The sequence below is a fragment of the Pantherophis guttatus genome, chromosome 3 (genome assembly GCF_059756535.1).
Source record: "Pantherophis guttatus breed Tessera chromosome 3, ASM5975653v1, whole genome shotgun sequence".
NCBI classification, from domain to species: Eukaryota; Metazoa; Chordata; class Lepidosauria; order Squamata; family Colubridae; genus Pantherophis; species Pantherophis guttatus.
Window position 1 is genome coordinate 74805475 of NC_142065.1, and position 14963 is coordinate 74820437.

General features: G+C 33.4%; 1 protein-coding gene across 7 annotated transcripts in view; it reads right to left on the reverse strand.

The window, feature by feature from the left end:
* Positions 1–14963, reverse strand: part of ZZZ3 (zinc finger ZZ-type containing 3) — a 50393-nt gene that overhangs the window by 12889 nt on the left and 22541 nt on the right. For all 7 annotated transcript variants that reach the window (XM_034437028.3, XM_087889843.1, XM_087889846.1 and 4 more), the window contains exons 3-6: positions 9840–11383; positions 1395–1533; positions 446–593; positions 253–368 (exon numbers count right to left, since the gene is read on the reverse strand). In XM_034437028.3, the coding sequence (XP_034292919.2) occupies positions 253–368; positions 446–593; positions 1395–1533; positions 9840–11332 (1896 nt within the window). In that variant the 5' untranslated portion in view covers positions 11333–11383. The remainder of the gene's footprint in view (positions 1–252; positions 369–445; positions 594–1394; positions 1534–9839; positions 11384–14963) is intronic.

Consider the following 14963-nt stretch of genomic DNA (forward strand, 5'->3'; position numbering starts at 1 on the left):
TAATTCACTCCTAGCAAAGCTAAAAACCATGCAGAGATAAAAGCATATATTGACCTAACCATCACCTACTGACCTAGTTGGAAGTGGACGCTGTGGCTTTGACAATAAGGCATTGTAGCATTTGTCTATAAGAAGTTTAAGAATAATTTGATCAAACGGTAAAGGCTACAACTCTTCCCAATAAATTATCTACATTTTTCAAAGAACTGCTTTGGAAAATATGAGCAATACTTTAGTTCTGTTCATATTTACTTGTGGACGGTTGTTCGTTGAAGATTCTGGACAATCACTAAAAGGCAAAACAGAGTATGAAGTAGCCTCTCCATCCTTTCTGGGATCCAAAGGGCTTTTTGGTCTTGTAGGTAAACCTACAAAAATAAAAAAGAATTATTATGGTGCCGTTATAGTGCTTTTCTTCTGTAAAGCATAATAATTTTATACTTACCTTTATCAAAAATAAGCTTGGCTCGTCTACTATTACGCTTTCGGTTTCTGAATTCTCTTTCAAAATTCCCAAGGCTTGTAGTATATTGGTCCCAGGATATCTCTGGCAGCTTGACAACTCTTTGTGGAAATGGAAGCCCTACATCAACCTGACGGGGAAAAAAAGTAAAACATTTACACAGAAAAAACGCCAAATAATATGATATAAAGTTATATATACTTGGACTAATGTTAAGGCAATGCCAGATCTCGAGCTCTGTATTACTACACTGCCACACATTTAAGGAATTCTCCCAAGAGTAATAAAAGCACAGTACATAAAACATAGAAGCAGCAAAAAATGATGGCTCATTAAACAGATCATATTTAAAATTGTTATAGACAGATGCTTAAAATTTCATCACCATTTGTTGTCTTTTTCCATTAAATTATTTGCTCACTTAAGATTCTGAACAATTATATCCTAAGAGAGGTTACAAAGAGACCAAAAAATAGAAACAAAAAACCTAAAGTTGAACAATGTTCAATAGATAGATAGATAGATAGATAGATATCATATCCCTTTAAGTACATTCACTTTATTATTGTTCTTTAATAAAATACATTCCACAAAATCAATAATCTGATGTCAAAATTACCAAATGACATATTCAGCTGCCATTTCCCAGTGATGTAATGAAGCAAGAACATTGGTGCAAAACTGAATACAAGAAATACTGAAGCAGAAAAGAACAGAAAGTGCCACTATTATTCATCTGATTTCATCAACAAACGACTAATTCAATTTTAAGTAAACACAGCTTTGGAGAAATGATTTTAGAACAACAGATTCAAGGGCTCCTCTGCAGAGATCACCTACTCTCTTATTATTACTATTTACTCTCACTGTCTGCAGGAGATGAAGTATCAGTTATCAAACATCGCTTATGAGAAGATTCCCATTGCTATACCTTCTTCTGGAGACTTTCCACAAATCCAATGGGATCTTTCAGTGCTTCTCTCTGATGTCTGCCTAAACTCTCAAGATCTTGGACTGCTTGAGTTCGCTGAGCCTCGAGTACTGCAATCGTTTGTAACAGTCTCTGATAACTACAGAGATAAAGGGAAACAGCTCACTATAGACTTCTATGCGCAAGCAAACCAAAGTGGGAGTAGAAATGAAAGCAAAAACAAAACCTTAGCACCCAGCACATTTATCTGAAAGATTCAAGCAAAAAAATTAACAGAACCATGAATATTACAAGTATTTTTTTTTAAAAAGTCAGAAATTTTTTTAATATTCAACAATAGTAATAAAAGCAACATTTTTGAAAATCAACATTAAAACAAATGTTGCAGATACAAAAAAAACCCTTAGATGCTGCACAGAATAATCTTTTTGTAACTTCAGTTTAAGTTTCTAGCTACCTACTGTACCACCAAAAAAAAAAAAAAAAAAAAAACCTGCCGCCAGCAAACGACTCCAATATCCTGAATCAATATCAGCCTGATATCTACGTAAGGGAAAAGTGAAACCAATGTATTTATAAATATTGGTTAAGAAGATTTTTAACTTCATTGTGTATCTTCTAAAAATGCTTCAAGAAATATATCGTCTCTGAAGGTTTGGGTTATAATTCCAATATAAAAAGAGCAGGGTGAACATTGTAATTTATAAACAACTAGACAGGACCAAGTTGGGGGAGGGGTATTAAACTACCTTACACTCTGTATCATTTTAAATACCCAGGAAGCTAGGTAACCCAGAGGGTTAAAATTAAAAACAAAACCAAAATATAAAAACTCAACAATAAAGAAACAAATCGCTTAAGATTTTGAAGCTGAACCTATTATTTCAATATATCGCTATTTCCTAAAAGATGGCAACTGAGGCAAGTTTCCTTAGAGACAGAATTCTGTAAGTGCACATTTAGAAAGACAGCTCTATAAGTTAATATAAAAACCTGTAATTGGATCAGGTCAGTCAAAGATTTAATTCTAGAGAGTACTGAAATAACTATTGTAGACAACATTCTAATGCTCTGTCAAAGAAAATAATTTTATCAATAGAAGAGAGTACTTGTAGCTCAGGATTGAACTTTGAGGTCCCTGGTGATCTCTGAGCTTGGTTATTCTCTTGTAAACATTTACAAACCCCACACCCTTTTGGCACTGATGATGTTATCTAGTTAGGTAATGAAATATTCGCAAGAGAACAACCAAGCTCAAAGACCACCAAGGTCCGCACAGTAATTTTAGCTCAACTTCCCATTACATAAAATATTAATAAATGTATTTTAAGCTCCATAATCAAATGGTTTGTTTCTGGGTGGCAACAAAGTTATTTTAAAGAGTTTAGGGCTTTTCTTACATTTAATAAATATTTGTTGGAATTCTATATGAAAATCAACGTTACAGTAAATGTTTTCAACGTTCAAGCTTATATCTCTCTCAGCTTCTTCCTGTTTTTCACACATAAATACAATAAATACTGTCCTAAAAAAGAAAACTATTGTACACATGTTGCCACAAATAAACATAGTATAATGCTAGTTTAATTATAAATGGATATGCTAGGAGTTCTTTAGTTGTTTAGGAGTAGACCAGTCTGTGCTCGTATAATGAAGAACCAGATACCAGTGATGGGTTACTACTGGTTCGGACGAACTGGTAGCGGCGGTGGTGGGAGGCTCACACCCATGAGCGAACCGGTAGTGACGGGTTTTGAAACCCGTCCTTGCCAGATACTATCCAGGTTTGAAGTGTTTAGAAACAGTGACTGTATTAGCAATATCAGTGCAATTCAAACAACAAGTCATATTCTTGCCCATCATATACATCATAAAATTGATTTGTATAACCTGAAATCATGAACACCTTGGTTTTGTTGATTGATATGCTTAACTGAATGCATGGCAGTATTTCCTCACTGCAATTGAAGATATGCATGCTTGGTGTATAATCATGCTGAGCCACATGACCATGGAAGTGTCTTTGGGCTCCCTTGATTAAGAACCGAGATGAGCACCAGCCCCTTGAGTCAGGCACAACTGGACAGGGGAAACCTTTACCTTTTTATATTCTCAAAGCAAACCACAACAGAGAATTACATTTCCAGACAAAACCTGAGAACAAAATATGCACAATTTTGAACTGATTATAAAGTATAAGGCTTTTATGGTGGATTAGAGAAAGTGCCTTATGATGAAGAAATACTTTATTTCACATAGAAGTTCCAATGCTGCTATTATTAGCAGAATATTATATTTCAAAAATTTTGCATAAAATTATTTTTCATTCTTCATCATTTACAGGTACAGAGATGAACACAAACTTGTTGTCAAAGTAAACAGCCTGAGATAATGAATTCTACTCAAAAATTAAGGAAACAGATGTGTAATTGATCAGAAAAAAAAAATTGTGGAACTTAAAACAAAAATTTCATATTATTAAAGCTAAAGCTATAGACCAGGATATACAATAAAAATTATGCATTAACCTAAGAATCTTCAAACATAAACATTAGCTGCTAACATAACCTAACAATAAATACTGTTCAATGACAAACTGCAAAAAGCAATATTTTCAATTTCTTTTGGAACTCTTTTTTTCAAATTGTTATATTGCATACATATTTCGTACACCACGTTACCTTAAGGTAAGATGGGTAGCCAATAAATGTTACAAACAAACAAACAAAATACAATCCACTTCCTGACACTGATAGGAATTCTTTATCCTATCTGTTCTGACATTGGAAAGTAATTTAGATAACAACATTTAACTATTATTTTTGTACTCTGAACTGTCAAAATAATTGCATCTCAATCTGTTAACATTCTAAAAGTTACATATATTATCGATGTAAGAAATCAATTTTTTGAATATTTGCAAGGAACTGTTTTGCAAATCTGGGGATGGTTCTAGCGGATTTTTTTCTCACCCAGATCTTGCCTCAGCAATTCCAAATAGCTTCTGTTTCTCAGCCATGCTTTTGCAGTTGGAATTGCTCAGTTCTAAGTTTGGATTTCTTTAAATAGCCTTTTTCTGCTTTGTAAGAGTATCTTCACTTTCAATGCTTGACAGTTATTGAAGCATAAAGAGGTTCATTATTGTTGCATGAAGACAAAGCTATCACAATCTGAGAAGTTGTAAAATCAGAATATTTTCTCACCTATGGAACTGTCTTCACAAAGCTAATTGAAGACTAATGAATCAATCATCTTTTGGGGCTTTACTGAGAACTTCACAATTAAAAAAAGAGCAATGAATCAACTGAAAGAACACCCAAACTTCTACACCAGTTTTATTCACTGCTTCCTTATCTTAACATCTATAAATTTGACATAAATAGTACATGCACATTCAAATTTGCAGAAAGATGTCATGCTCAACTTATGTTCGACAGAAAAGAATAAAAGTTGTGCTAACTTCCATTCAGTTAGGAATTCATTGAAATATATACAGCAGAGTACTCAAACTTTTTCGTGCAACTAATTAAAGGTTTTACATGTTGCATTGCATCATGCACAATGATATTATCAACTTTTATGCTAAAACTTAAAAACAAAAAATAAACACTTCATTTAAAAATGCAAGTATCCTAGTGAAGCAATCTAAATAAATATAAACTATAAAGTGGAGCACGCAATGATTTTGAAAAAATGCTTTTGATTCCACATGAGCCTTCTGTTTGTTTTAAAAAACTGTTTTATAGGTTTTCAAACTGCTTGCAGACAGCCAAATATTTTTTTTTCAGGATTGCTCAGAATCCTGAAGAACAAGAAGCTTTGAAATAGTTACTGTGCTCATGTAGGCTTCAGGCATTATCTTTAACCATATAATTATTTTTCTTCTGCAATATGGAATGAAATTCTGCAATTCAGATGTAACACAAACATAAAACACAATCAAGCTACATTGTAAAACTATACACAAAATGTAAAAAAAACCCCTAAGCTACACTAAGAGCAGTATTGAATGTTTTTACTGTGTTTTCCCGAAAATAAAACCCAATTGGAAAATAAGCCCTAGCATGATTTTTTTCAGGATGCTCATATTACAAGCCCTACCCAAAAAATAAGCCCATTAAGATCATCAGCCAGATGCATTTAGTACCGTATTTCCCCAAAAGTAGGACCTAACAGGAAAATAAGTCTTAATACGTCTTTTGGAGCAAAAATTAATATAAGACCCGGTCTTCTTTTCAAGGAAACATGGGGTATTTTATTTTCCCAGGTAAAGTTCTTTTCTCAATTAACTGACACGCTGACTCCCTTATGTAAATATTCAAAGAATGTGCTAGGCTGCTCAATATTTGTTATCAGATTTCTCTTCAAAGTATGTTCTCTGTTATTTTAATTTTCTGTCTATCATAACAAAACAGAAATCCTGAAAAGAATGCTAATAGGAAACCAGAAAAAAGTGCATTTGCATTTCTTCATAATATTACTTTGAAATCTAAATCAGATCTATAGTGAACCTTTCCTTATTTAAATAACAAATGGTGACTTTTTCTAGCTATTTTTCTCAGGCAAAATTCCCTAGAACCCAGGAAAGATGTTATGATTCAAAACGGAAAATAGTACGTGACCAAAATGTATGAATTTATTCTAATACTGAATTACAATTTAAAAGATGTAAAAAAGAAAAAAAGAACCCACCTTTCTGAAAATTCTAAAGTGTGGACATACTATGGCACCTTAAGTATTGTTGAACTCTTATCATCCCCGAACACTGAGGAGGCAAGAGATTAATCCCAGAATTCATATTGCCACATACTGCCACACTCTAAAGACACAAGTCACATGTGCTAAAGTTTCATCTACAATTTCACACTCCTTTATTAGTTTCAGTTTATAAATGTTGGAATCCAAAGAAACTGTAGATCAACCAGTTTATCTTCATCTGTTCAAATAGATATTTTTTCACAATACTTTATTAAAAAGAACTTCAAACTGTTACTATAAATGGATGGACCCTTATGCAACAGCTGTTTATGTAGCATATACAGGCAGTTCCAATTTATAACTATAATCAAGCCCAGAATTACAGCTGTAAATCGTGCTGGTCACTAAGCAGGTTGCCACTTGACCACGCTTGATTTTACAACTTTTTGTGGTGGTCATTAAAAGGAACACTGTGGTTGCTAAGCGAATGCCACAGTTAAGTAAATTTTAGCCAATGGGCATTTTCCCCCCAGAAATCAGAAGTAAGCACCAATCGCAAAATAAAGGTTGTAAATTTATTTATTTATTTTATATGCTGCCCATCTCACTGTTGAAGCAACTCTGAGCGGCTTACAAAATAATAAAAAGATAATGTTAAGAAAAAACATGGTCAGGTGACTGCAGGTTATAAATGGCTGTAAACATGAGCCAGTTGTGAAACAGTCAAAATATAATCACGTGGCTGCAGGTGGTGATGGTGGCGATCAAAATGTCAAAACCAGGTCATAAATCATTCTTGAGGGAAGTCCATCATAACTTTGAATTGTCTTAAGTGACTGCTCACAAGTCGAGAACTACTTGTAGTGTCAAACTGCCTAAATCACAGGCAAGATCCAATCCACTTCCTAAAGTATTTCCTTAAATTAAAAATCAGTATTTAATTTCCCTGAGAATTATTCTTGCATATTCTGTTATGAAATCGCATATTATAAGCATATAGTCATTGGGTTTATCTGGTAAATTTTTAAAATCCAGGTAAAATCTGCTAAAATCTAAGATTCAGCAAAACCTAACCCAAAAGTGGCTAAAACATTATAGAGAGATCAAAAGTTAACCAGTAGAAACGTAGGGTGCACATGCATAGCTCGTATTTGTTCAGAAGCATGGCTTATCAGGAAGAAGCAAGTCTCTTGTGTACACTATTTGATCATCTGACTTCTCTCTACCTGCCAGCCTAAGTAATTAATCAAATAGAGGGTTATATTTATAGTTTGTTTTGCGTTATATATAAACACAGGCTTCTAGTTTATTCAAAACTTCAAAGCAAAAACTGATCTATGATTCCAATTTGCTTGGGCATGATAAGCTAGAATTCTAAATAAATGCAGTTAATCATGATCAGGTAAACAGAATGATAATGTCCTTGATTCTATAACCCCGATTCCCAGGTTTTAAATTTCTTTTATCTTCCTCTCCCCTAAATTATTGCTTTAGAAAAAAAAAGCAATGAACTGCACAGCTGTGCCAATTTGACACTATAATTTACCTCAAACAGACTAATTCAAAGTTAGAAATCTGATATAAAATTAATATGGTGTAAATACAATATTGGAAAAGGAATTGAGACATATCTGCAGCAAGTGGGAAAAAGCAACAGAGTACAATTTCTCATAGTAATTAGGTTGTATGTGGTAGTGTGCTCAGGCACCTAATTTTAATGAATTCCCATGAAATAATTTTAATTATTTCATGAAATTTAAATTGATTTCTGGCCTATTAGAAGTAATTTCAGAGAAGATTTCCTAGGAAAAAAGAGATAGGATGGGCGAGAAAAAGTAATTGCATATTTGAAATTATCTTAAAAGGAAAATGTAGTATCAAATCAATGCTGTTGACATTTACCAATAACTGCAGTTTTCATACAATTTTTCATCTATGTTCTTCTCAAGGATCAGAAATTAGATGGTTTGTTGATTTGGTCATTGAAAGAACTATTTTTTTTCTTCTCAAGCATTTAACAGTTTTCTGCAAATCAGCCACAGCTGTGATATTCTTGTACCTATGAACAATAAACACTCATCTGCTTTCAAGTGTGCTGAAAATATATTCAAATTAATATAATAATCTATGCAAGCTCAAGACAACTTTTCAAATGGTTTAAATTTGAAACCAGTCTTCAATTTTAGTTGCCGTTCAGCAAGCACCAAATGAAACTGCTTGACTAAATTGTGAATTTCTTTTTAGAAAAGAGTTATGCATTCAATTTATCAACATTATCTATTAAAATAGTACTAGCACACAAAAAAAGCAGGCTTTCACTTGGAAATAAAAGCAGTACATGGTTTTCACAAAGTGGTTAACTAAATCTTAACTTAAACTTGATTTAACATAACTTAAATTTGAAATTCAAACCATCATAATTTTTTAAAAAAATCTATAGAATACGTTAGGTTAAAATCACAAACCAAAATTTCAAAACCAGATTTTAAAAGATAAAATCAATATGCAATATAAAAACATATATTTTATATAAAACACATGTTTTTGAAATAATACTGAAAGACTTCCCTAAATGATATTGTTCTAGATATAAAAGACAATCTGCATCTTTTCTTTACAAAGCCAAGACAATTCAAACAAATGCACACATTTTCAAACAAATTTACAGCCTGAAAGGCAAAAAAAGTGATTTGATAGCATGACTTTTTAGGATGTTTGCTTCAATTTAAGGATCAAAATGAATTCTGGTTTTAAAATCAATCACTCAGCTGAAAACTGTTGCCATAACTATTTAAAATCTTGTAGGCTGCTAAATAGTAGTGTGAACATATATAAGAATAATTATAACTTTAAACATATCTGAATTACAGAATTCAATATAAACTTGTTTCTTGCTAGATAAATATGGTCTTGGATTACGTATGTAAAACTGCAGAATTAAACTGATACTATCAGAAATTCTAAAAATCTTTTTGCCTTTCCTAACATACAAAGTAGTCCCAAAGATGAGTGAGTGTTAATAGCCACATTCACTTTTTACTAACACATGGACATCAAGGGGAGTGTGAGTGTTACTAATTTGTTTTTTCAATAAAAGATTTAGGAAGTAGAAAAGGGTGAACTCCTGTCACTTCAATATCTTTTACAAAGGTTAACTGATTAAGGAAAAAGAATTTTCCTTCTAGACCAACTTCATATATCTGCATCTCCATTACTGATCCAGAGCCTGTGCACCAAATAACAAAACTGGAGCGAGAATGATGTCAATTTAATAATCAATGTTTTCTAGTCTGTACCTGTCAAAATGACAAGTATCATATTTGTACAGCTGATCTACATTACTCCTAATTTACAAACTGAAAGATTTTATTATTCAAATAAATGTGTAAGATAATAGATGGGTTTCTAAAATATGTTTCTGTGTTAAATAATAATAATAAAAAAACTAAAATGTTAAAATGAAACTTGTGGTTTACAAAGTCTATTTCCAAATAAATCTCCAAACAGGAAAGTGCCCTTTAAAAAGAATTTCCTGCTACATCTATATTAAATCAGATTCATCTAAAGCTCCTTAACTGTAATGATAAGATTAAAAACTGCTACTTTTCCACTAGATAAAATTTAAATGCCTTATAAAGAAAGCAGTTTTTAAAAATTAGTTCTAGGGTATATATATAAATTTTGAAAACTAGAAATTTGATTAACAAACAAAAAAGCAGAATCCATGGTTACCATATTTACACATACTCTTTGTTGTGTTTCAATGCCACATGATCTGATTCAAAGTAATACACGTCAGGTTCTTCCTCCTCTTCTTCTACAGAATGAAGACTGGCACTTTCTTTGGCAGATGGTAGGGATGGAGTAACAAGTCTATTTTCTGAAGTTGATTTACTTAGTCCTTCCTTTGGGTGTTCTCTGGAATCACAGTAACTTTCCCTTTCACTTGGAGCAATTTCTGTGTTTGCACCAGATCCATTGATATCAGTAACACTTGATTCCACATTCTTTTCAGGGACAGTATGATTGTTCTCCTCAAGCTGTCCATTCTCTTTACATGGAGAGTTATGTTTCATAGGGCTAATTTTTGTTGAGCCTGCCCTCCATGGTGATGTTCTCAAGGTGTACCTATGTTCTTGAGATTCTGATGTTGATGAAATTGGAGCTGAAACACAGTCCAAAACCGGCGGTTCAGGTTCACATGAAGCAGTTGTATTATCATAACTGTCCAGGTTGCTGTTGGTGTTTTCAGTTTGCTCTTTTGTGGCAGTGCTGTAACCCACCACATCTACTTCCTCCTCGGAATCCCTTAACAAAGATGACTGGGTTTCATAGAAGGACCCCGTACCCGTACCTGACTCTTGTATCTGATTAACAGTTTCCTCAGACAAACAGTTCTTTATTTGTTTATGGTCCTCACAGGTTAACTGTTCTTGTGAATTTGTGCAAGGCACACTGTGGTCTATAAAACTGTCCTCCTTATTTCTGCTATGAAAAAATGATGATGTATTTCCATTATTTGCTGTACTTTTTTCCTCAGATGAACAGGAATCAGCATTGTTCTGTGCAGTGGCTCCATCCAATTGACAGTCACCACACTTTGTAGCACTTGAACCATTCCCATTAACCCCATTGACAGATTGACAAGTTATGAGTTCTTCAGTTACTGAAGAATGATTTAATTTTTCTGCACAAACAGTTACCTTTTTAACCTCCCTTTTATCACTATCGTCCAATATAAGACATCGGCAAGCTCGTTTAGGCCCTGGATTGACCGTGACATTGTCTGAAACTGAATTTTTATGTTCCAACCGATCTTTCCCTGTTTTAGAAGGTAGCACTTCTTCTGAACTATGTTGGGCCTCTGAACGTAAACAACGCTTAATTCTCTTTAAAACAGGTGAAAGAGGTTCCACTTGTTTCTTCTCACAATTTTCCACAATTTGTTTCTCAACATTATCCTTTTCTGAAGTTGAGAGGCCTCTCTTTCTAGGGCTTACCCATGATTCTTTAGAACTCTGCTGCTTGACATCATTAGCTTTCCCATTGCTATTTCCCTTCTGAGTCTGCAGAGATTCTGATTTCTTCTTTGGTGATCTTGATCTTACTTGTGGAAGAGAAGGAACCTCCTCTGGATGAGCTATGCTACGGTTTCTTAACGTTCGGCCACAAAAGTTTTCATCCAAACCATTTAACCCCACTGTTGATCTTGTAACACGAGTAGATCGAGAAGCAGCCATACTATGGCAAGTCCCTAAAGTATGTTCCTCATGATCCACTCATTCGAAAACCTTCAAAGAAAAGTGAACAAAACAATGAGAAAAGCATTATAGAAATCATACAGTAACTGTATAACTGCACTTCTATCTAGCATAGTAGTTTCCTTATTCTGATAACATGACAAATCATATTTATTTTTACAGTACTAAAAAATTCTGTATTAGCACTCATATTTATACATAACAGATTAGCTGCAGAAGCAACTCCTGGCAATATGTTTCATAGTAAGTCATAATTTCTACATAGTTCTTCTGAAATAATAATATTAAAAAAATTCTGCTATCATTGAATAATCCAGTACATTTGCATTTAAGAAATGGTGCAATGTCCTATCAAGTGATGATAGCAATAACTTATAAATTTTCAAACATTAAAATAGGGAAAACCTAAAGGTCTGGTAGATTAAAATGAAAGGACATATCCTCATCTAATATTCAGCAGTGCACTGTTAATGTAACAATGATATTCATCAATATTTTAATTAATCTTATTCTGAAAAAGACAAGGTGAAAGATTTCATATTAATGTGAGGTTGATTTGTCTAATCCAATTTTATATTGACTAAAGGTTATTTATACAGATCACATGTTAGTCAATAATTGTATTTGTATTTTTTATTTGCAGTTATGCTGTTATCAGTACTATTCTTTTTAATAAACAAAAATTGCTTAACATATTCATGAAAAATACAGATCTTGAAGAGAAATATGATTTATGAAAAAAACTAAAAGAAATTATCACTGGTACTAATATTTTAATGAACAAATATTGCAGTAGAAAGTCTTTCGCAATCTGTAAGTGGAAACTAATATAAATATATTGAATAATGGATCAGATATTCACCAGTAAGAATTTTAAGAACTTGGAACTAAAATAGAAGATATGTATTATACTTACTGGATACTAAATTTGTGGGTTTTTGCTGATCAGGCACAAATAAAGCTGGAACTGGGAAAGCAGTCAGAGATTTTTTTAAAAGCATATTTAAAATTGTTTTCCACTTTTTAATTAAAAAGACAGGCTAGTGGAAAGTTAAAATGCATAATATTTCTGTAATAGGGTCAGTACTTGCAGCATTTAACAAGATGTAAAATTGGAATGTACTTGTCTCTAAGAGACAAAAAAAAAACAATAGCAAAAAAAGTCATGAAAAGGAATTAAATTTATTTAAATTCTTTGCAGATGAAAGGAACACAATTTTGTTTTAACTGATTCTTTTCAGAGAGATCAGTTCAACAAGAACATTTTTGAAAGCAGGCTCTGGTGTTTTATATGAGAGGAGGAAATATCTAAATAACCAAATAAGCTAAAGACTTCAGGTTCTGTTGTGAAATGCAATTTTCACAGCCAACCAACTTAAATGAGAAACAACTAGCACATGAGTTAGAATTAATGATGTATGTGACATAATCTGTATCACATGCTACATCAAATTCCCCATTGACAGTTATCTCAGATAGGAAAAATCTTTTCTTTTAGAGAAGACTGCAGAGAAAACGCTTGAAAGCAAAGTGGCAAAAAAGTGTTACAAGGATTGGAAAGCAAGAGAGCTATCAACATTCTCAAGTCTCCAATTAATTTTCTGGAAAAGCAGTAATTTCTGGTTTACAACTAGAGCTGAAAGGAAACTGGATTCTACAATCTCTGAAGAACAAGACAAGAGTTAGATAAAAACTGTTAAGTTTAATTTTTGTGCACTGTGGATGTCAGTTAATAGTCACTTTATAAATTTATGAAAATTTAGCAATCAACTTGTAGCTTTAATTACTAAATCAAGTCACGGCTGCAGAAAATACTTTATACTGCAGTTACAGGCTGTGTGTTTTTTATAAATATTATTTGGGAAGCTAAATCCTGTCCTGCTAGTATTGTGCCAGCACCATCTTGTGGTTTATGGGGGCAAAGCATTAGATATTATATTCTTTTCCATCTTCATTCATCTGAAATCTTTTCCTATATTTGAAATTGGATACCTAATGATCTTTTCTCTTAATATTATTTTGTTTTAATATATTCAATTAAAAGATCATACATTAAAATGTTTTCTCTTTCTTTTTAATAGACTTCAATCTTGTTTATCTCCTATTAGATGTTTCTCTCTCAAAACGGGGAACGGAAGGGAAGGACTGCTGATACTATGCGGCGGGCAAACACCATGGAGCAGGGCAGTGGTGTACTAAGATTTCCAGCTCTGCAATGGTGCAATTTGTGAAATTTGTGCGGGTTCTGCACTGCAGCAAGTGGGGAGCAGGGCCATGCCCACTTGTGAGAGAGGCTGGGGCTCAGCAGGGAATGAGATGCTGGCCCAGTGCTTCTCCGCTTCGCTGGACAAGGGCTTCGGCACCCAGGCTACACAGGAGGCAAGTGTGAGCAGCGTGGGGCTCTGAAACGTGGCATGAAAAGTAAGTTAGCAGTTGGTGATGAAAGGCCCAAGCAGCTTGGGACTCCGAAGAGTGGTGCATGGGATCTCTCAGTAAATTGGGAGAGGCCTTGGGTTGTCGGAAGCATTAGGCCCCCCTATGGCCTTCCCCACCCCAAAATACCTCATATGGACTTAAAAATCCGAATTCGATTATTGAATGCCTGGGCGAAAGCAGTGAGTTTTCATGTTCATTGTACGTGATTCACTTCAGTGAATCCTTGGGTTACGAATGTAATTGGCAGGCTCCAAGACTACCTGTAATTTTGCTATCTGAATATGTAACCCACAGCTCCTTCTATATGGTTAGAACACAATCCCTGAAAGTTACCAAACCAGAAGTCAGTCATTTTCCCTAAGATTATTTGGAAAGTATTTTTTATGATCTTAGATAGTTTATACATAAGTAATGATTTACTATGATCCTCTCTTTGTCTTTTAAAAAAGATATACAGACAGAAGAATTTTGCTAAACTGAAATGGTCCTTTATTTTATTTTTGATGAAGATCTTCCAGGAAATTCAAGAGTGATATAAATATATATTACTGATTTTATTTATTTAAACTGATACTCAGTAATTAACGATGAGCAATAATGTCTCCAAAATCTGATATTATATATCATTTTGCATTATTTTCTAGTAACATGGAGTACCATTTACATAGGATAGCATACACCAATTTTTAAAATATCAAAAGAATTGCCACAAAAATTGGATACATTACAGAACTTTTTAAAAAGGTAATATGGAGTAGGAATGGGGAGACTCAGATGAGTAAATGGAGATGTTTAATCAATGCTGAATCTGCTTGGTTCTTGATTTGACAATTATTTCTGGCTACAAAATAAAATACTATTTCACAGTATTTGTGTATTTCAACTATGTGTGCCTCAAGGGCAAAGACAGATAACCAACAGAGTTTGTGACAGCAAGATATGAATAAGGTATCAGTTTCAAGCAAAACTGGGCAATAATCCATATTCCCCAGTTGATAATGGCTGATAATAAAAGCATTATTAAAGAATTATACTCAGGTCCTCTAACATTATACCAAGGACAGAACCAGTGGCTGTCTCTGCTTTGATTCTTTTTGAAATACTTTCCAAATATTGTATTATTTCCCCATTGATAAAACAGAATGCCCAAGATTTTATAAATAAAAGATAGCCC